The sequence below is a fragment of the Anser anser genome (assembly GCF_964211835.1).
Source record: "Anser anser genome assembly, chromosome: 1".
Classification (NCBI taxonomy): domain Eukaryota; kingdom Metazoa; phylum Chordata; class Aves; order Anseriformes; family Anatidae; genus Anser; species Anser anser.
Window position 1 is genome coordinate 15,315,909 of NC_139720.1, and position 22,284 is coordinate 15,338,192.

General features: G+C 37.8%; 1 protein-coding gene across 3 annotated transcripts in view; it reads left to right on the forward strand.

Annotated features, from left to right (window-relative positions):
• PRKAR2B (protein kinase cAMP-dependent type II regulatory subunit beta) overlaps nt 1-22,284 on the forward strand; it is an 81,489-nt gene that overhangs the window by 54,114 nt on the left and 5,091 nt on the right. For all 3 annotated transcript variants that reach the window (XM_083851223.1, XM_083851224.1, XM_083851225.1), the window contains 5 exons: nt 7,098-7,150; nt 8,261-8,344; nt 18,633-18,739; nt 19,573-19,726; nt 21,118-21,219. In XM_083851223.1, coding sequence (XP_083707349.1) covers nt 7,098-7,150; nt 8,261-8,344; nt 18,633-18,739; nt 19,573-19,726; nt 21,118-21,219 — 500 coding nt within the window. The remainder of the gene's footprint in view (nt 1-7,097; nt 7,151-8,260; nt 8,345-18,632; nt 18,740-19,572; nt 19,727-21,117; nt 21,220-22,284) is intronic.

The following is a 22,284-nucleotide window of genomic DNA, read 5'->3' on the forward strand; positions in this document are numbered from 1 at the left end:
TAACACGTGTCTGTGCTCGTTTTCACTACCCAGACAGATGAAGTCAGGCACTTCCTGAGAAGCCCCACAAAGCTGTCTCCTCACCATAAGCCTGTTTTTTTTAGCTCCATCTTGACAAATGACACAATTATGGAAAGAGCTGAAATAGGACTGTAAATAGGACTAAGGACTATGCAAGTCCTTGGGGAGAATCTACTAAAGCCTTTTTCTATGTCCCTGTTTAAAAATAGGGAAGTCTTTTCAGCTGCTTGTGGTGAAGTTCAAACATGCTGCTTCTGTGGAAGAGCCAGCGATTCAAACCAGTATGATTTCGGGAAAGAGTGCATAACTTTGCCCCAGTGATGAGTGTGCTACCTTTGATGCGGAGTGCTTTGCCCTGTGGAGTACAGGAAGATATTGCAGTCTAACACGTCACAATTTTCCATGTTATATTCCAAAGTATTAAGGAACTTGCAGTGCAAAGGCACCCACACATGAATAACTCAACTAGTTCTCTAAAAATGCCTTGTGTGGGCCATCAGGTTTCTTCAGATGGGCTTTAACGGTGTTCAGTGTGATCTTGATGAAATCCTTGCTTTGGTGTGAGGATTGATGTAACATGAATAAACTTCACGTGGACTTCTGAATGGAGACTCCTTGGGAGGATCTATGACTCACTGTTGGCGTGGATCTCATTCAAGATGCTACATCTTATTATTAGGCACCTCATGTTATTTAGCATTGCTGGAGGAAATATATTGAAGTTTGACTAATTTAAAATAGCAGTAGCAGCAGATGGACAACAGAAAATAGAATGGAAAAATTGATTGAATGAGCTAGTTCTTCTAAAGTGTTTGATTTCTTGCAGGCACATAGCGCAGGCTGAGCATGGTCTTCCAACTCTGGCAAAATGTTTTGCTGTTAGGCTGTGTAGCTGAGAACAAACCGCGTGTTTGGTATGTATTTACAACTGGCATACAGTCTTTGGTAAGTCTCAGCCTATTTACTGAAAGGCAGAACAGGCAGTCCTTCATGAGCAGTCCATCTTGAAACAGACTTTGTTGGCAGTGGTCCCAATCCTCCAGTTCAGTCCCCACCTAATGACCTGAAGGCCATCTTCCTAATAATTAAGAGGAGACTGACTGATTTTACCTAGCTTCAAATTTTTGAGGCTGGTGTCCTGAGCATTTAGCTATTTGTGTTAAGTGATGCACCACTCAAAAGTAGATATCACATAGATCTAGTAGACTGGAGGGGAAATTCTTATTTCTTTTTTTTTTTTCATGTGAGGAAATCTCAAAAATACTCATGTCTCTATCATTGCTAGAGCTTTTTTCTGAGCATGCATACTTTTACTCTAGTTTGGATAGCATTTGTAATGTAAATACTCCATATGTAGTACAGTAATAACACAATTATAATGTCTCAGGCATTGTGTATATTAATTCACCTAATTGTGTCTAGATAAAGTTTCAAGTTAGTGACCCTGTCAGGTGTAGGCATTTCTCAGATGCTCTGTTTTTGACAGTATCATAGGAAACAATAGCCACAGTGATCATGCTTTGTTCCAAATTAGTTTGCGTTTAAAGAAAGCAAGTCCTTGAGATAGTTTCAGTGTTTTGCCCAAATGGAGGATGTCAGCAGTAGAGCCAGTTGGTATTGCCTCTCTGTGTGCTGTGTGGAACAAGGTAAAATTTCTCTCATCTCATTGTGCACTCAGAGAAGAAAGTCGTTCTTCTTTCACTGGGTTGTTCTTTAGTCCTTACGTTTACTTACAGCTCTTCAATCTTGTCTTCTATGTGGTCCCGACAAAACCATCTCTAGAAATAATACAGGCTTGGTAATCATGACCATCAGAGACCACAACCAGTTATTTCTTTTTGCTACCATCACACAGGATTGCTGTTGTTTCAATAAAAGCTATCTGTGAAATGCAGGGTTTTGGAGTGCAGAGTTTGCTTGCTTCCTGCAGTGGTAGGAACTGGTGATGTGTTTAAAAAACAGATTTTTGTGGCAAATAGTGTCAGAAACTTTGATGAAGGTGCAGCAGTATTTGCAGTCCAGTCTGGTACTAGCATCTGCTGTGCCAGGAGTCTCAGTGCACCATGTTTCTGTTCTATGTTTAGAAGATGGAGAAGTACATCCTGACAAACTGGGGGGAAATCTCACCCTGCAGTTAAGTCACCTTTGTGACTTCCATCTGGCTAAACCAGTGAAGTGACGTTCTTGTTGTACGAGGGGGTGGGCATCGCTGCTGTATTTGGGATGTTTGTAGGGACGTAGGGCATGCTGCCATAGCTACAATGGCAAGAGATGGGTTGTTTTCGTACTGCAGCCTGATAGTTGTGCTGACAAAACTGTGGAGTCTTGATTTGGCCTGAATGGGAAGAAGAAATACTTCCATGGATGTTTTATTGTTGTTGTAAAATTATTTGTAACATGCTTTATTACTAGGGGTTTCTGTGCTTTGGAAACAGTCCACACATTGGTTGTTTTCCTGCATGTTTTCATTGTAATACAATATTTTATGATTACATATCAGCTTTCATTCATTTCATTATTGATAGCTTCTTACTTCCTGATACACCAAGGGAATAGAGCATGTTTAACATTATTTTTTTTGGGATCTTAAAATTACTAACTATATGTTAGTTTTCATTTTAGAATTCATTCATATCTAAAGTGACTTTATTTCCGGTGGTTTTTTTTTTTTTTTTTTAATGTAAAACAATATTAACTGAATTCCAAAAATTTTACTTTACTTGGACTAAAGAGTTGGAGATTATAAAAGCTTGCCTCTTCTTGCTGGCAAAGCAATCCATCTAGATTTGTGTGTGGTTTTCAGTGCACATGTATTTTAATAACACACTGCTGTCAGATAATTTGGGTTTTTGCTACAAATACTTTGTGCTGATGTGTTTGTGCTTGTGTCCATCTTGGTGAATTATGTGAAATAATTCTCCATTGGAAAAAAAAAATGAATAAAAATAGTTTCAATTAGTTAAGCTTAGGAGCCAAAGGAGAAATATGTGCAGTGTTTGTATCACTATTTTTAAAGCTGTACTTATGCATGGGTGAAATGGGCCTCTAAGAACTGTATTAGGACTGCTTTTTGAGCAATGGTAGGATATTAAATTTAGCAGTGACACGTAGCAAAATGTGACAGGGTGTTTGAGCATGATAAAGTCAGCCTGTACTGTGTGCTCTTGGGAATGTGGAATGAGCTGGGGAGGCAGGAAAATGAAACACCAAACATTATGAGTGTTCCAGCCACCAGCAGTGGAGTGGTTCAGAATAATGATGTCTGTGATGCCAGTCAGGCCTCGGACAAGAGAGTTGGGGCCACGGACTGTTTCCCTGGAATATACAAAAAGAATAAAGAAGGGGTGCTATTGCATGAGCAACCTGTCATCATCAGCTGAGTTATTTCTGTTTTCCAAAGAATATGGACTAAGTGGAGAAGTGCAGAAACCAGTCTAGCAGCTTACTCTAAACAGCAGGACTCATCTCAGGAAGGATAGGGTTTAGCTCAGCCAGTTAGTCACGTTTGTAATTAATCTTTTTTTAATCTGGGGATGTAATACAGGTCAGATGAATCACGTCATAAAAGTGATGGCTTCTCCCCATTAACTGAGATTGGAACCCAGATCACTTCTGCAGATGTGGATGTCTTCAGAAGAGGCATCTTACTTAGTTCTAGATGATTTATATCCTTGGGGTTCTAATGGGCCACACCCCAGTTTTCAAGTCCTGAAATTCAGTGGACTGTAGTAATGTCAAAAAACATATTTCAAGAACAGAAGTAAAATGTTTTAAGTTTTTCCATGACCCATCTACTGCTCTCCACCCAGAAATTAATACATTACTGGACTACAAAGTCTGTAAGACAAACTATTGAAATAATGGAGGAAAAGAAATTGCACATTTAAAACTGCAGAGCTACACCATTTGTATAATCTTTAAGTTGTGACCCAAATGAAAGATGCATCTGTAATCATGGCAAAAAGATAAGCCAAGACAAAATAAGTACAGAACTGAAACTAGAAGGGAAGTTTCTCATGGCAGATAAGAATAAATCATTTTAAAACTTGGGAAGATGGACACTAGCCAGAAGAAACTGCAATTATTAAAGAAACATAATGCACGTAATCAATGATAAAGAAGAAATATTTAATGGAAGTATCTGCTGGTAATAGCGTGACTGACTTAAATGAGCTTCTAGCAGAGAAAAGTGAATTTAGAGCAGAGACACCAGATGATGTGGAAAACCTCAGGTACATCCTCTCTTTCTGTTCTGATCCTGCTTGAGGCTGTGTGAAAGGAACTGGTAAGATGGATCAGGATGGCCATGGATGAGGCTAAATTCAGTTTCTTTTATGTGTTCTGGAAGGCTGTTAAGTCTTCAGCCATACTTTCTGAGACCTATCGATTCTGTGATAACAATACCAATGCTATTAAATTCCCATTTTGATTAATTTTTTTCTCTTAGAGGTTTTATTCGAGGTAAGGACAGGGTGTCCCTGTACCCCAGGTTGAGACTGACTATTTATACACCCAGCAGCACGCTGTAATACACATCTGTTGATTTCCATGTACACATACGTGCACTATAGCACAGAAGCTGATAGCAGTTCAGACAAAGTAGTGATTTACATTATGATGGCTTACGATGCTTACTTTGCGTGCTATTATTGTTGCTATTTAAATAACACCCCCCCCCCTAAAGTTTATTTCAGACATCACAGAAATACTATAGTTGCCATAAAAAAAGTTGGTAGGAACATTTTGTTTATTTAGAGGTAAAATATTATACTTGTTCAAGATATTTCAAACTTCCTTTTGTGGGCATTTATATTTCTCTGGAACCAAAACCAGTTCCTAGTACACTTGGTAGAAAGCTTTCAGTTAGTTCCAGAGGGACTCGTATCAAATTTATTGAAGTTTTTGAAGCTGCCAGGTTTTATAAAGTTGACAATCTAGGATTTGCTGGGTGCGTGAGGTGGTGAGGTGGTGAAAGCCAAGACTTCCTTGGGGACTGTGCATGATAAGTGCAATAATACAGTGAAATCAGCTTAATTAATAGGGTAACGGGCAGGTTAATGGGTCTGTCTGGTGACTACTTTAGGAAGTGTTTGTGTAATAATATAGGAAATAGGGAGAATAAACAAGAGGACATGCAATCTTAATCCACGAGGAGCAATGTGACTGAACTAGCAGAACCAGACGTGGAAGGCGGACAGGGCAGAGGAAGAGGCTGCTGCTGCGTACCGGGTTCAGACACTCGTACTGCGATCCGGGCTGTGGAGGGAGGTGGACATACTGGTGGTCTGTGAGTAATACTGAAAGGGGAGAAGCTCAGGAGCTCTGTCATTATATCTGCATAGCACAGACCACCAAAGAGATCAGGTAGGTGAGGGTTTTTATTAGCTAGCAGGGTCCAGGGATGGCGGTGATGGCGGTGGTGACTGATTTGAAATGATCAGTCATCAGTTGGAAGAGAATAAACAAAAATGCCGACTGCCCAACGTGTTTTACGACGTACTTCGGACAAAACTTTGAGAGACTGGGAGAAGCCATTGAAGGGAAGCTATTCTATGTGATACCAACTCTGGGGGAGAAACTGCTATAGAATAGGGAGAGAAAAGTCAACGTGAGTGAGAATTCCCATGGGATGGCAGAGTTCACGTTTTAGGAAGGGAAAGAAGTAGCCTGAAAGGATTAGGACAACAGGTCAAGAGAGTGAAAAGGGACTGGAGGCATAAGCTCATGGAAAAGAAGTCTGGAGAAAAGAAAGAAAAGGAATTGGATGTTCCACAAAGATGCAATATAAAGGGAACAAATTCAAATTGTGACCACACAAAAGAACAAAAGCACAGTAAAATAAATCAATTATAAGCTCCGTATTTATATCAAGCACGAGAAGGAACCATGTAGAAGATTAAAACTGGTTTGGTTTATTAAGAACAAATGTAAAAGAATAGCCAAAGATACGGAGTAAAAAAGCCGAAGTCAAGGTAATGAATGCGATCCAGTGACAAGAACAAACATTAGCAATAACAGAAATTGTTCTAGGAGTATATTACCACTAAGAGCATCTTCCAGGAAAGGGTTGCTCTGCTGCTTACCAAGTTGTGTCAGTCTTCACCAGTGGCATTAAGAGTGTATGGAAAACTCAGTGAAGAGCAGAGAAAGGACAAACCACAGAGTACTTCACGTAGCAGGGGTCTCCAGGTTGGCTGTGCCTGAGTGGTGCTGGGCTTGGAGACTGGAAGAACTGGTAAAATAAGCCTCAGCCCTGCTAGAAGTTAACATTGAGAAGCTGAAGAAGATAAATGAGAGAGTGTGGGGGGAAATAACAGAAAAATTGATCCTTGAAAGGGTGGGGTGGCTACCTAAGGGAAGAGACCTGTCACAGGTTTACAGATCATTTTTGTTCCTAGAGAACTTATGGACAAATAATCAAATGTTTTATATGTACCTGGAGGAAAGGTACAAGTAGCAGTGGGCATGGATTTGTTGGAACTATTTAGTGTCCTATAACAAGAGAATAGAACTTTGGGATAAAAGAAAAGGAGCAGATGCCCTACATTTTCAAGATACTATTTCCATTTTCTTTTTTTTTTTTCAGTAACAATCTGGACTATATATGGGAGAGTGTGCTCGTTAAATTTGCTGATCTTACAAAGCTGAAAATGGATTAGAATAATGCTGGAGATTAGAATTCAAAATGGTGTTGACACTTTCTCCACTGTCTAAACTGGTCCTTTCTCTTCAGCACTTAAGCAATCCCTACTGGACACAAAGATTAGATCTTTCCCTTTTTATATGCCCATAGTAAGGTCAAATCTCTTACAGCAGGTTACTTGGGAAGCTGAGAAGTATACTGGATGTCTTTCAAAACACAGAAAACATGTCCAAAAACTACATAAATATAGTTTTTTTCACCAGCAGTGTGGAGATAACCTACTATGGACCTTATCAGCAATATTTTCTGTGGTTCTCTGCTGGGCGTGTTTCAGTGCTATATATTATTAGTACGCCACACAATGCATTTGTAAATATAAAGCTTGTAAAACAATATTTTAATTAATATTGTACTTTTTTTTTTAAAATTTCAGTGTGTGCAGAAGCTTATGATCCTGATGAGGAAGAAGATGACGCAGAATCTAGGGTATTTAATACTTTGAGTTAAATACTTATTTTTTCAGTTCTCAGGCTTTAAATTTAGGAAGAAAATAGGGCTGATTATTTAAATTATGTAACCAACATTACCATTTCTTTCCAAAAGCATCCTTATTATAATATTCTTTAATAATTTGTAGGGTTTTCTTACTAAAGGAAGATTTAAAAATTCTCTGTAGTAGTCACCCGTGTAGGACACAATTAAATATTATTTTACTGTACCCGTGATCCATGGTTTGTTATGGAAACATTTTTATGCAATTACATTTGCCCAGAGAGTGCCTGCTATTAAAACTAATTCAGTAGTGTCCTTGCAACCTTGCAGTATTTTAATCAGTATTAAAGTATGTACATAAGGCAGAGAAAAGATAAATGATAAAATCACTAAGATTATCAGATGTGGAATGCTAATGAAACAGATTTGCTTATTTTACTTAAGTCACCATTTTAAAGGCATTTACTTGATTTTTAATATGAAATATCATGACTTTTAAGATTGCTCTATGTTTTTGTATTCTATCCACTTTCTGGCTAATAAAAGTGGAAAAAGGTTATCATAAGCTTATGAGCTAAACTAATAACTTGACTGATAGTCACATTAACCAGGCATGGGTAATTTAGTAAATCTCTGCTCAGTCATATGATGTGAAGTCTGTCATTTACACTGTTAAATCTCTGATATAAATTTATCACAGAGATTATTTCACAAATATTCTTTAGGAAGAAGTCATGGCAAATGGATAACAGTGGTGCTTTGTTTTTTTCTTTTATAGAACATATATGCTTAGACAGTAGTAGAATAATGTTTATTCAAAAATTGTTGAAATAAAGGTATCTGGAATGGCTTGTGAAATGTACTGGATTCTACAGATGTGAAGATCTTGTTAGTTAAAATACAGACATGCTTCATTTGCTCATGCTGTGGTGATACAGCGTTATCACTGACTATTTACTCAAATCCTGAAGGTTTTGGAAGGAAAATGTTACAAAGCATGGAAAAAAAATATTGCGCAAAATACTTAGGTGAATTAGCTTAGCCCTTCAATTAATTGCTGCTGTAAGATAACCACTTTAAAGGTTTTTCTATTCTATCCCTCAGATTATTCACCCTAAAACAGATGATCAAAGAAACAGGCTGCAAGAGGCTTGCAAGGACATTCTTCTTTTTAAGAACCTAGATCCGGTAAGAGATTCTTTATAATGAACAGGGTTTAGCAATGTTGACAGGAATTAATTCTCATGAAGTTTTGAATTGAACCTACGGATTTTACTTTTATAAGCTCATATGTATGCTTTTTTGACCGTTTTGTAATCTCTTGAAGTGTCATTTTGATAACTGTTGTCAGTTTTAGTATATATATATGTCCTGAAGTACGTTAATTTGAATGTATGTATTAATATGATTGTGTTGTATCTTATTTTCTTATTTTAAAACTATTTTGCTTTACATTAATTTATATAAAGTCATTGGTTAATCAGAACTTTTAAATTGTGTCTATTAGTTACTTCCTATCATCCAAAAGTGTACTAAGTGCACCATCAAAACCTAAAATTACACTTTAGCTATAGATGTAACTGAATGAGCAACTTAAGCAATAGACGGAGAAAGGTAATAGCAAGATGTTTACATTATTACTTCACTTAATATAGACACTGTAAAAATGCTACAGATAATTTTCATCTGTGCAGATAATTTCCTTCTATTATCTATAAAAACAATTCTGAGCTTTTAAGAAAGCTTAAATACAGTGAATGAGTGGCCTGGATCAGACAAAGGTGCTCATACTACAAAAATGCACTGGGTTGTTTCAGGGAAAGGTGAGTGTATCAATCAGAACATGCATACTGAGGTTGGGATGACTCACAGCACACCGAATGCTTTCTTGGGAGAATTGATTCAGCGCTGTCAGGGGAGCAGGGGGAATAATTATGTAGAGTTTTAAGCATGAGAATGAAAAGTTTTAAATTTAATTCAAGAGGGAGCTAATGGAAAGACCAGCCTGCAGCTCTGTTTGAAAGCCAGGTGCAGTTACAGAGAATGCAGTTTAATTCGTGCTGCGAGTTCCCAGCTCCTGCTTCTGTCTGCACAAAAGCCAAGCTCTGACCCAGGGTAGCCATCCCCATAGGGGCCCCGAGGAGCAGTGAGCCACAGACCCCATCAGGGCTTTGCAAAGCCGTAGAGTTAGAGCTGTAGGAGGGCATGAAGAGTCCTAACATAGGAAGTCAAATGTGTGCATTCTTGGGACTTCAGGGAACCTGACGTAGGATCTCCTGCTCTCTATTTAATGGGTAGTTAACTAGCTGTTCCACTATACTGGTTTGGGCTAAAATTACCCAAATGTTTGTCCCTTCCACTATTGAATTATTATTATTTATTTATTTTCATAACTTCAGGGACACAAAGAGGTTTGGAGACATCTGCTCTGGATGTGAAATTGGTTTATTTTATATTTTCCTTGTTACTGCTGTGTCCTGGCTTCCACTTGGCTGGACATGTGTTACGTTAGCTTGCCAATGGCATGTTGGCAGATCCCTCCTGTTTAGTCTCCGAGCATTTCTGTCCTACAAGCCCTGTGACCTAACAGATTATCATGTGCTCCTAAAATCTGTTGTGATGCTAATCTGGGGCTACTGCTTTCCTGACTTTGGTTTTACCCAGTTTCTTGGTAGTATCTGCTTATTATATCGTCCTCTGGATGAGATGTAGTTTATTTTCCAATGTGAACTACATCTTCTGTCTAAATGTTCGCCAGCCACTTGGTCTGCGGGACAGGGATCTATTGGCTTCATACCAGCTATATGGTAATGTTGACATGCATGACATCAAAGCAATATGTAGATGTAGAATACGGAGCTGTTCCAGTGTGGGCACTTCATATGGCTTCTCTAAGGAGTTGTAAGGGATCACCACCCCTGTTGCTGGAGGTGTTCTAAGAACTGTGTTGCTGTACTGATAACATTGTCCCCTTGAAGCTTTCTTTTTGCTTCTGAATCAGTTACTTGTAACTGTTCATAGTTCCTGTGGTCAGTTCCAGGTATCTGGCAGAAGACTTCTTAGCTGAGCCCTTCCCTTGTGGAGTTCTGCCTTGAAATCTATTCCTGGGATTTCCCAAGTTTTTTCTTGTTTACTCACCTTTGCTCAGGTTTGTGTCCAGTGGATTATGAACACTTTCTTCTAGTTTAAATCCTTCACAGACAGCATTCTGGGAAGTCAAAGATGATCATTTTTGTAAAGGAATTTTTAATTATAATAACTTTACTCATAAAAGGCATTGGAAAGCTGCTGGGCTCTGAAGATAGCAAGCATATTAAAACGTAGCCTTCTTTAGTCTGGCTTGCTTCTTCTGTTGAGCTAAGATCTGCAGTCCCCAGGGGAGTTCTCCCACTCCTCCTGCTTGTTCTGCTTCTAGGCAGTGACTCAAGAGCTCTGTGACTGTGGTTGCAACAATTTAAATTTTCTTATCCCAGATTTCTTCATCACCTCTGCCTCTCCACCCCACAGCACAAGTGAGTGTAACGCCGGCTGATGAAATTCACTGTCTGGTGTGTTAGCAAAAGAAAAAGCCAAACCTCTTTCATCTTAAAGAGATAGTATCTTCAGCAGCTAAAGCTAAAGTCTCTGGAACAGAAGTCAGGCCATGTATCTATCATCTCACGCTCCCACTGTTTTGTTTTGTTTTGCTTTTATTGCCTTGAACTTCAGCTTCTTCCTGCTATAGTTAAGTGTATGAAAAATGTTGTTGCAGAGGTCAATGAGTAGAGGGGAAGAGAGAATGTAAAGTGCTTAATGGCTTTTCCCTGACGGCCTTTTAGCAAGGTGTCAAACACCATTCCTAGGTAGGGCACCACTCTGAAATGCAGCATAACAGCATGTCCTGGGGCATGATCAGAATTGTGTTCAGTATGTGATGGGAGATGGGGTTCACATTTTGTTAAAAGTTTATCCTACCCTAACGCACTGTATTTTAATGTGAATGAAAAGATAAGATAAGGATATCATAAAAGCAGAAGGAGAAGCTGCAGTAGTTAGGAGGTGACTTACAGTACTGCTCGGCATTTTAATTAAAGAGCCCATTTGAAAAAACAGGAGGCCTCACATAAAAGTAAAAAACAACCACTCGAATGTGAGACAAAATGAGAGAGAGGACACAAAGATAACCTTCAGGCTCTGAGACGGTTTAGGACGTTCTAAACACATAACATTGTCTTAAGCCTGCGTTTACTTGATAGCAGTGTTTAAATATTAGATAGGTGAACTTATGGACAAGTATTTATAAATATAAGTATTTCACATAATGGCTCTGACTGAAAATGCAGCATAGTATAAAGGAGCATTAGGCTCTGGTACAATTCCCTAAGCAGCAATATCTGCTTTAAAGACCAACTCCTATAATTCCTTGTAAAGTTCCTTGAATTATCTTGGAACTTTCTTTAACTTCATGGGTTGCTGAGGATGTGACTGGTCAGTTAATATCAGTTCGGCAAAGCACTCCTGAGTTAATTCTCTTATATAAAAAACACTTTTTAAAAAAAGTATTTTAGCCTTTTTTTTCACCTTTCTGGGGGCTTAATCTCTTCCCATCTAGTTGGGGTCACTCAATATCCCCTTTAGCTAGCATGTAACAGTACTGAAAAAGTTCCTGGAAGAAGAATATATATTGAAACGTGTGCAACAAGATGAGGGAAGGAGGTTTTTCATGGTTCTTCAGCTACTTTTTAGAGAACTCAATCAGGGAAGAATCGAGAAATTCCAGGAGCAGAACTGTGTGGATGAGTGAATTAAACGAGAGAAAGGTGCGTGTCTGTTTCCCTCTCCCCACACTGTCATTCTAGCCTCTGTTAGTTTAACCTATTCCTCTTCTAAACATCTCTTCTGCTCTTCTTACCAGAAAGTCTCTTTCTATCAGACCACATTATTATTTATTGTTTAGTAGTCTTTGTTGTGTGCCACACCATTGCCCAGAAATCCTAGCATTACTTTTGTGATGAGCCCAAGTTGCTGCTACTAGACTTTGTTCCTGTGCATGCACCCCAAAAGTTGTTTTATCACTGAGAGGAAGAGCAGCAGCTCATTCACTGGCCAACACAGCCTTCTAGAAGTTATTCTTTTGGTTTTGTCTTTTAAGAGGAAACTTGCTGAGGCTGATTAACAACAAGCTATGTGGTTTGTTCGGTATGGGCTAGATATGGCCCATAGGCCAGCAGTTTGGAAAAAAAAAAAAAAAAGCAACTGATAAATCAACCTATTATCAGAGTAACTGCAAGGCTGAAGGGACTGATACCATTGAAATTGTGCTGTACCCTTGCACTTTAAGTTTGAACCCTTCCTTTAGCAAAAATCCACAAACAGTTTTAGATCTCTTTTGCTTCAGATAAATTTTATTTTGGAGATCTTTGCCCCGCTAAAGCTTGTAGAGAATATTTAAAATATGATCTGACCCTTAAAAGGTAATAAATTATACATATTCTCCACAAATATGCAAGAGCAATTTCTGGGCATATTGCCACTCATTCACCTGGGGAATTATTATGAGAGCACAAATAATGATTAATCAATTAGAATTGATTAACTCAGGGGAGGATGAAAGCAAGCATAATGCAGCCATGTTTTATGAATAGTGGAGTCTTACACTTAAGGCCAAAGCATCATTGAAAAGTGCCACTCACGAAAGGTTCTCATAATGTTTTTGAATTCTTACTTTTTTTTTGGTGAAAAATTAAGACTACAGATGTTGGAGCACTTAAAGTGAATATGTATATATGAGTGAGAGAGCCCAGAATGCCTGAACACGTTAATACTCTGCTTTCCTAGATGGCACAAAACTCTGCAAACTAATGGGTTTCCAAACAAATAGAATTGCCCTTAATCCTCTCTTTTTTCCGTAAGGCAAAGTTAACATTCACATTGTATCTGGTGAACAGGGATTCTCTCCACCTGGCCTATGATCAGTTACTGAAGATGTTCTATAACAGAACTGCCCAGTGTAAGGTGCCTTCATCATAAGGAAACTGCTTGCAACTTGGTATTACCTCTGCTTTTTTTTTTTTTTTAAAGCAAACTGCTAAAAAGAGTAAACCAACTTACTCAGAGGGGCTAGTTACAAAATATAAAAAGTGTACTAAAAATAAATAAATAAAGTAAATACATATAAATAAATAAAGTAAATATAAAAGCCTAACTTGATGGGCATGCATGGGATATGTCAGAGGCAGAATATAACAACTATATATTAATGTGTGTGTTATATATTAAATATAACCATGCAGAAGAAGTTCAGGGTAAATTCTTAAGGAAAATACTGGTTAATACTCAAAAATATTTATCATACATCTAAATATAAAATAAATTCTTTGATAGTGAAGAAATAAATGCCTTTGATTATTTTTCAAGTAGATATCACACAAGGGAGCTAAATATTTTTAGTTGGATCAATAGTGCTGCTAACATTTATATCAGAGTTCCAGGGGAGTATATGTACATGGTTTTTGTTCTGCAAAACAAACATGGAGAGCTGGAGACATGTATTCTGTAATTTACTCTTTATCTCCAAGATCCTGGCTTATTGATTTAATGTTGTTTGTTGTTGTTGTTGTTTTTTCTTCTCATGGTTTCCCTGCCTATGTTTCGCTGAATTCTTCTGTCTCTTCTTTTTCTCCCTGTTCTGGTACTCTGTCTGTTTCATTGCATTTGTCATCCTGATTTTCAGTGGTGATCATGTCCGACTTCCCATTTTATCTGCAATGCCTGGATTGATTCAGAACTGGTGGCACTTTCTCAAACAGCAAGAATTTGTATCAGCAATTCAAACATTGATGCTCCTTGGAAGCCTCAGAGTTTAAGAGCTCTTGAATTGAGTGTGGAAAACTTTGTTCTTCTCCCTTTACCAAATAGCTCACAGTAAATCTGTAAGCTGATATTCAGAAGACACACAGCTGGCACAGTGGTAGCAAATGACTTGGTAGTTTGGCAGTTAGAAGCTATTGGCACTTGGAAAGGGCGTGTCGTGGTCGGTCAGCTCTCCAGACTGAATCAGAAGCTCTTTGTCAAGGGCACACTAATGACTGGATGAAGTTTAAGTTGTGCTCAATGTCCATTATCTAACTGATATTTTTTCAAGGAATTGTGTTGAGATGTAATTGTCACATTTGTTTTCTTGACTTAAAAGAAGTTGGGGCTAAAATACTATTTTTGAATAATGTAACATTCATCTGGAGGACAATAGTTACTTTATGTGATACAGAATGAAAGTCAGGAGATGCGGGAGTGATTATTTGTAGTTTTTCACATGATCTGGCAAGAAGGATGGAACCAGACACTGTTGCAGGGGGATTTCCTTAGTAAACCAATTATCATGGTTTTGTTCTTCTGAGTCTCATGCCATGTCTTGTGTTTTTAACTGATTTCAATAGTCACACAATTTTTTACATTTCAGATATGAAATGACAATACATCAGGCTTACACACGTTATTTTTGCATGGGTGTCACCACAAGCCTAGACTCATAAAGGTACTTGGTACCTAAGTTTCACTTTAGGCACAGTAGAATAATTCCTAACTCTGGGAGATTCATAAAACCTCTGCTTAGGTGCTGTGCTGTTCACAGGCACCACAATAACTACCAGACGTGTTTTTGACATTAAAATTCTGCTTCTATGCTAGAGTCTCATGTAGCCACCATGGGATAAAAGGGAAGAGGGGGCAATTACTTTTTGCTACAGGTGTAGTGTTTAGAGTACTTTTGCACATGAAGACGGTCAGAGAGTGTCAGGCTCCTGCTGAAGTGTTGCTGAAGATCACCTCTGTAACTGCCAGTGAGGAGAGAGAGCTCCCTGGAGCACAGTGAAGAGGACAAACTAACAGAGACTTTACAGCTGGGGCAGTTTGTGCAGATGGGAGCTTGAAGGCGGCCTGGAAACAGTGCATGAGAGACTGTGAGACTGTTAGACTTAGCAATAACAGTGATGATGAGCCACAGGCAGTGCTCCCCCACACCAACTGGACCAGCCAACCATGACACATCAGAGGTTTCAACCCAGATCCAAAGGTAGGATACAGCCATCTGTGCCTCGGGCTCCTGAGAGTGTCTAGCATCTCTCCTGAAGGCTGAGGGGCGATGTGGGAGACGTGCTGTGGTCAGAGTGCTGAGCTGCCAGGTAAAGGATGCATAGCATCAGGCAGGACAAACAGGAGCTTGACAGGATCTTTGAAAAGTCCACTGCACAGATGAGCATGCCTTTCTACAGCAAATGGAGCCACCAATCTGTTGACCAGACTTGTTCTCACTTGAAGATTCTTACTTACAAGAGATTCAGATCAAGGATGATGCAAAAACCATTAAGACTCATGCTGCTGCTCATCCACGTCGACAATGATACTGCCAACAGTGATGTATCGTACTGACTGGTGCTGGTGAGGGAGCTGATGCTCCTTGACATTCCTCTTTCCGAATGGTTAGGGACCCGAGGGAACGGCATGGAGCTGGGACAGGGGAGGGTCAGGCTGGCTGTTAGGGAAAGGTTCTGCACCCAGAGGGTGGTCGGGCACTGGGACAGGCTCCCCAGGGCAGTTGGCATGGCGCTGAGCTGCTGGAGTTCAAGGAGCATTTGGACAGTGCTCTCAGACACATGGTCTGATTTTGGGGTGGTCCTGTGTGGAGCCAGGAGTTGGACTCAATGATCCTTGTGGGTTGCTTTCAACTCAGGCTATTGTATGGTGGTTATGATTTTAAATCCACACCTGAAAGCAAGGATGATTGAGACAGTAACTATGGCTTGTTTATTCACTTGTATAGCAAATTATTTTCTGAAATCATAGAATAATGACACTGTCTTTCTAACAATTGAACTTAATGACTTTTAGACAGAAAGGCAATAACTACTACACCTCAAAAGAAAAAAAAAATACCTTTATAAAGAAAATCTTGGTACATGAACTTGGTTTGTATTGTGAATGCATCTTTCAGAAAATCTGATTTCTTACTCAGCCTCTTCATTCTTAAGGAAGTTAAAGTATTTTCTCTTTCACAAAGGAAGGTGTTAAAAGTGTACTTTCATGGCAACAACACAAGATCCCCATAATTTTCTCCAGAATGTTGCTTTTTTGACATTTGCATGCTTCATCGTTCAGAATGCGGCTATTAATCAGGGTATATAAATAAATATTACAGAGAATCAAATTTCATATACTTTAAACTTCAGTTTTGGCACTTCATATTCGTGGAGTACATTGTCCTTAAGAAAAAGAGATACTTTGTAATGTTTGAATAATCTGTATTAAGACAATGAAATTCTAGCAGAAGTCACAGCTCGCACAACATACATGTTCAATACTTCTGTTTTTCTATAAATCTTATTTCTATTAAAATTTTATCATTTCAATAAAGTATCATTCTTTGAATATGGATTACTAGGTTGACACAGCATTACACATAACGGATCTAAACATTTCTATAAAAAAAGTCCTGGTTTTATTTTATAAGTTATCTTATAAACCAGAACTACTTTTAAAAAGTAACGCTTTCAGACTGAGCCATTCTACAGAATACTGGAATTAATTTTGCATATGATAACAGATCTACTTTTTAATTTTGAAATTACCCGGCTTTATCCTTTCAGAGCAGCTACAGAGAGTGCCAGTAAGCTGAGCCTCAGTTTGGCAGGGAATCAAGAGGATTCACATAGAAGCAAGCTAGGCAAGCAGCTTTTGTGATTCTTATGGTGAGAGCAAGAACCATGTGCCTGGCTTGGCTGTTGCAGTCTGCTCTATCGTTACTCTATGTAGAAATTTTTAGGGTTAGGCCCAGATGTCTTTGAGTTAGTTGCAGTTTACTGAGAAACTTAAAATGTGTGTTGTACTTCAGCAGATAATAAGCAGTTATTTCAGCTCTCAAATGTATTAACTTCAAGTGTTTAGAACAGTTTTTAAAGGGGAGCTGTATTTGTGAATACTACTTGGCTGTCTAAAAAGTCATAGATTTACCTACCAGAAAAATCATTGTTTTTCGTGAGTTTGGTTCATACTTAGAAAATTGAAAATGTTCTTAGTACCAAGAAAGGTACTAAGTAGAGAGACAGTTAAAAGATTTCTTTCTGTCCTAGGTACACTGCATGATGTCTTACTATAGTTTACCATGATCTATACTGAGAGTAGATGCTGCCCATCTGTTGTTCTTTGTGCCCACACACGATAAATTAATTCTGTAAAGTAAAATTGTATTTGGCTGCTTCCATTTTTAAATAGGATCTGATAACGCAGTGCTACTGGTATTTTTAAAAGCTTTGTGGAAGTGAAGGAATTCAATAGATTAAAGGTGGAATTAATTCCATCTAACCTTATCTATCTAAAACTTAAGTATCTAACTTTGAGGTATAGTAGCTCTCTGTCATTGATGGGAAGAAGGAGGAATCTCTAGAGAATGATTCTGAGATACATGGTATGGTTATCTCTGCCCATAGACTGCAGAAGGGCTCTAATGGACTGACTTAGGCTGGTTCTGTTTGGAAGGTAAATGCCATTTTGCAGTGGTTGGAAATGCTAAGAAAGGAACCATTGTAAAGTGCATGAGGATCTCAATCTACAGGCTTATCTATATTGTGTTTTTTCAGTAGAATCTGTTTGTTCCAGTGCAATACATACTTAATAAGCTACAAAAAGTAGATGATTATTTTGTGCTTGTTCTCAGTGTTTTAAGTATATTGCTGAATAAACTGACAATAAAACGTGATTTATTAAGTTACCTTTTAGGATTCATGTCAATTCCCAGAAGAGTTGCGTTTGTTGTTTTTTTTTTTAACATGAATAATTAAGTTCTAGCAGGTTTACAACATACAAGACAAATTCTATAATTAGTGGTTTGTTTTTGTTAACAGACAGTCATTCAGAAGGTGACATTTTGTTAATCTGTTAACATTTCCCTCTAGACATTCATATTCCATTCAGTTTAATAAAGTATTTTTATAACCATGTGTACATTCCTCCTTCCCAACAAGTCTAGCATTTACTCAACCAAAGTGCTGCAGGTGTTGTATAATTTAGATTTTCAAAATACTTTGCAATCATTCTGAAACTTTAGATTCTATAAAATATTTCTAAAGGCAAAGCCAGGTAAGTGTATTGCTTGCAATAAGGGACAAAAATATGTAATTATGAAAGGTGAAATTCTGTTTCTGTGAAAGGTGAAATCACCTTTGGATCCTCATGAGCAATTTATTTCACAGTCGTGATCTGTGTTGTCATTGGTAGAGATAAGAAAGGAAGATGGGATCTGAACACTGGAAGAAGAAGAAGTTAATTCTAAATAGTAAATGAAAATTATCTTTCTGATTGATCTGCACATTTCTGTAGCATGAACATTTCTATGTCCCTAAGGATTTTCTGCATATTTGGGAGGTGGAGCAGCTACTTAATTTGAAGAGTAAGATTTTGAAAGCAGATGACAATTACTTTTTTTTTTCCATGTTCTTTTAAACAGGAACAGATGTCTCAGGTGTTGGATGCGATGTTTGAAAAGCTGGTTGAAGGAGGGGAACATGTCATTGATCAAGGGGATGATGGTGACAACTTCTACGTCATTGATAGGTGAATGCTGTCTTATAGCACAAAGTATTATGCAAAAAGTCTGCTGAGAAAGATCTGTTTCTCTATGTACTTGTACTTGATTCTTACTCATTTGCATGAAAGAAAGAAAATAGAACAAATGTAAAGCAGTAGAACAGTATCTGAGCTTTGGAAAGTGGTGTTTGGAAATCATCCACATGATTTATCAACATGAACTATAGAATACTCAGCACTGAACAAAGCAGTGGCTGAGCATCAGTCAGTGAGGATGGCTTAGTCATGTTTTACGAGATACCAGATTTTGTTGCTTCCCCAAAACAAAAAGCAATATATTCGTTTATATTACACGATCTCTTTATATCAGAATCTTACGTTGCTTTTCATATGTATTCATTGTGTCCTAATCTCTTCTAATTACCTTTCAAATTACTATTTTGAAAGTTAAATGAATTGTATTATTCCTTGAATGGTCATATCATAGCAATATGTTACATTTGTATGTAGTATGGTTAAAACGAAATTAAGAAACATGGATACTGTGTTTGATCTTCATTTTTAATAAATACAATTCTGGTGATCAATAGATCACTGTAAATCTAGTCTGTTTCTACAGTGAGTTGCTGTCAAAACTAGTAACCTTATCCTTCCCTTTAAAGAGGAACTACTTTTATTACTTACTGAAGTGATTGAGATGTTTCTGCAAGGTGCTTAATATAATTCAAGCAAACAAAATTATATTTGCCTGTATTTCAAATGCTTTATTTTTTGAATTTGTGGCATAAAAATATAGTGAGAGTGCTTAGCAAAGAACAGACCTCGATGCTACTCACTGTATCCATTTATTTTATTAACAGAGGGACATACGATATTTATGTAAAATGTGATGGTGTTGGGAGGTGTGTTGGCACCTACGATAACCGAGGAAGTTTTGGTGAGTTGGCCTTAATGTACAATACACCCAGAGCAGCTACAATTATAGCTACCTCTCCTGGTGCCATCTGGGGTTTGGTAAGTGAAATGCTTGTGTAATGTATTATTCATTTGTTTTAAATATATTATATAAATTGCACTGATATGCTACCACAGCATCAAAAAAAAGATTTTAGAAAGTTTTAATATTAAAACTTCTGAGAACTCCTGACACTTTTTCCAGAAACTGCAGAAGCAAACTTGAGGCTCAAGAAAAGAGTTGATTTTTTTTGTTTTTAAAAATGTTGTTTTATTCTATTTTAATGGTAATTTTCCAAATTGCAAAATGTTTTCCCACAACTTGATAGGAAATGCCTTTGCTTTCAGAGTAAAATTCAATTATGAATATTATTTATTTATCAATGTTACAGTATTTGGATCTTTGTCCACAGTAACAGAATGTGCAAAAAGAGTAAAATTTGGTTAGCCATTCTTCAAGACTTGCGTATCAATTTAATGACTGTTCCCAAAACATTATTTTCCCATTGAAGCAAAATGTATATTTATTCATGCAAAATTTCTTTTATTTCTTTTTTAATTTGTATGACTTCTGGGATCATTGCAGAGTTTAGGACACTAAGAGAATAGCTTTAAATTGGACTGGGTTGTGTTGGCCAGCAATACTCACCTGTTGCAGTGAAGACTTATAAAACATTTCACTTTTCTCTCCAGGACATAGTCACATGAAGTTAAGAGAAGAAAACAGCATACATGTAGTTTTCCATCTGTCCATTTCACTTCAATTGCCAAATACCAAGGAATGTCCAGTTGGTTCTTTAGAGCAGCAATGAGTCTTGTTCTCCTGAAAAAGCAGAAAGTGGATTTAGTGTGATCTAAGACCCAGATTCATGTATTTTGTTTTCATAAAATAAATTCTTTTTTTACATATCAATGTATGTGGGACTTTGGGATGTTGAAGAAACTTTGTAAATCAAATATTTAAATATTGTGGACTTCTTAAAGACCCAAAATTGTTTGTAAACCATCAAACACTAACTTGTTACACAGAGACTAATAAATACACAATTGACCCCCAAAAGGTTAGATTTTTTTTTCCTGTTTTGAATTAAATGGTTTATATTTGGGATAGCTGTTGTTCACACCACTCCGTGCTCATCATGTAGGCAACCTGTTTAAGCAGATCTGTCTACTGTCTAAAAGTAAACTCTATATGTATGTTCTGCCAAAAGGCAGAGAAGCTTTTCACAACCTGTTTAAGATCAGGAGCTTAATTTTAGGAGCTCTTGAATGACCTCTAGAGGAGTATCTCTTTCTCAAATGACTGTAAGAAGAGTCTAGACAGCTAGTATTATGGCTAAACTGAGTGACTATAATTGGGTAATTTGAACATCTTCAGCCATTTCTAAAGCATTTTCTACCGCACGTATATTTTCTGTTACTAAACTCGCTTCTTCTCTTTGTGTTTACAGGACAGGGTAACGTTCCGAAGAATCATTGTAAAAAATAATGCCAAAAAGAGAAGAATGTATGAAAATTTTATTGAGTCATTGCCATTCCTTAAATCGTTAGAAGTAAGCTTTGTATTGCATTACTTTAATGGCTGTATCAGAGGTACTTGATAAGATTCTGCTTCTGCAGTCGTAAAATACGGAATTAAAATTTTCTCAACAATAACATTTGGCATACTTTTTTGGAAAAAGTATATAAAGACTGTACTTTGAAAGTATTTGCAAAGGCCATACTTTTTTTATTTCTGAATTTTCATGATAAAGAACAGTTGTTAACATTGTATTAAAAACTATATTTTTTTCTACTTTTACCTTCAATTTCTTGAGCTTAATTTTACTTGAGGTTTGTCAATAAAATTAAAAAATGACATAGGAAATTTCAAAATATTTTCATTTAATGGCTATATTTTTTACATGCATGCTTTTCTGAAATAACTTAGAAAGACTTGGTGTATAGGCTTCTTACAAAAACAGAGGCTCTATCAGAACATCTAGCTGTTAAAACTGTAACATACACTCAGAAATGCTATTCAGTAGCTCTTCCTTTTTTAGTGATTATCAAAACAGGAGAATAAAGATAGGCTGTTCTGTGTAAAGATTCATGGAAAGAAGTATGCCCTTGTGAGGCCCCACCTGGAGTGCTGCATCCAAGCCTGGGGCCTCCAGCACAAGAAAGGTGTGGAGCTGTTAGAGAGAGTCCAGAGGAGGGCCACAAGGTTGATCGAAGGGCTGGAGCACCTCTCCTATGAAGAAAGGCTGAGGGAGCTGGGGATATTCAGCCTGGAGAAGGGAAGGCTGCGGGGTGACCTTATTACAGCTTTTCAATACTTAAAGGGGGCTCATAAAAAAGATGGAAAACAACTTTTTGCTCAGGCAGATAATGACAGGACAAGGGGGAATTGTTTTAAACTAAAAAAGGGGAGATTTAGATGAGATGTTAGGAGGACATTCTTCACTCTGAGGGCGGTGAGGCCCTGGCACAGGCTGCCCAGAGAAGCTGTGGCTGCCCCATCCTTGGAGGTGCTCAAGGCCAGGCTGGATGGGGCTTTGGGCAGCCTGGTCTGGTGGGAGGTATCCCTGCCCATGGCAGGGGGTTGGAATGAGATGATCTTTAAGGTTTCTTCCAAC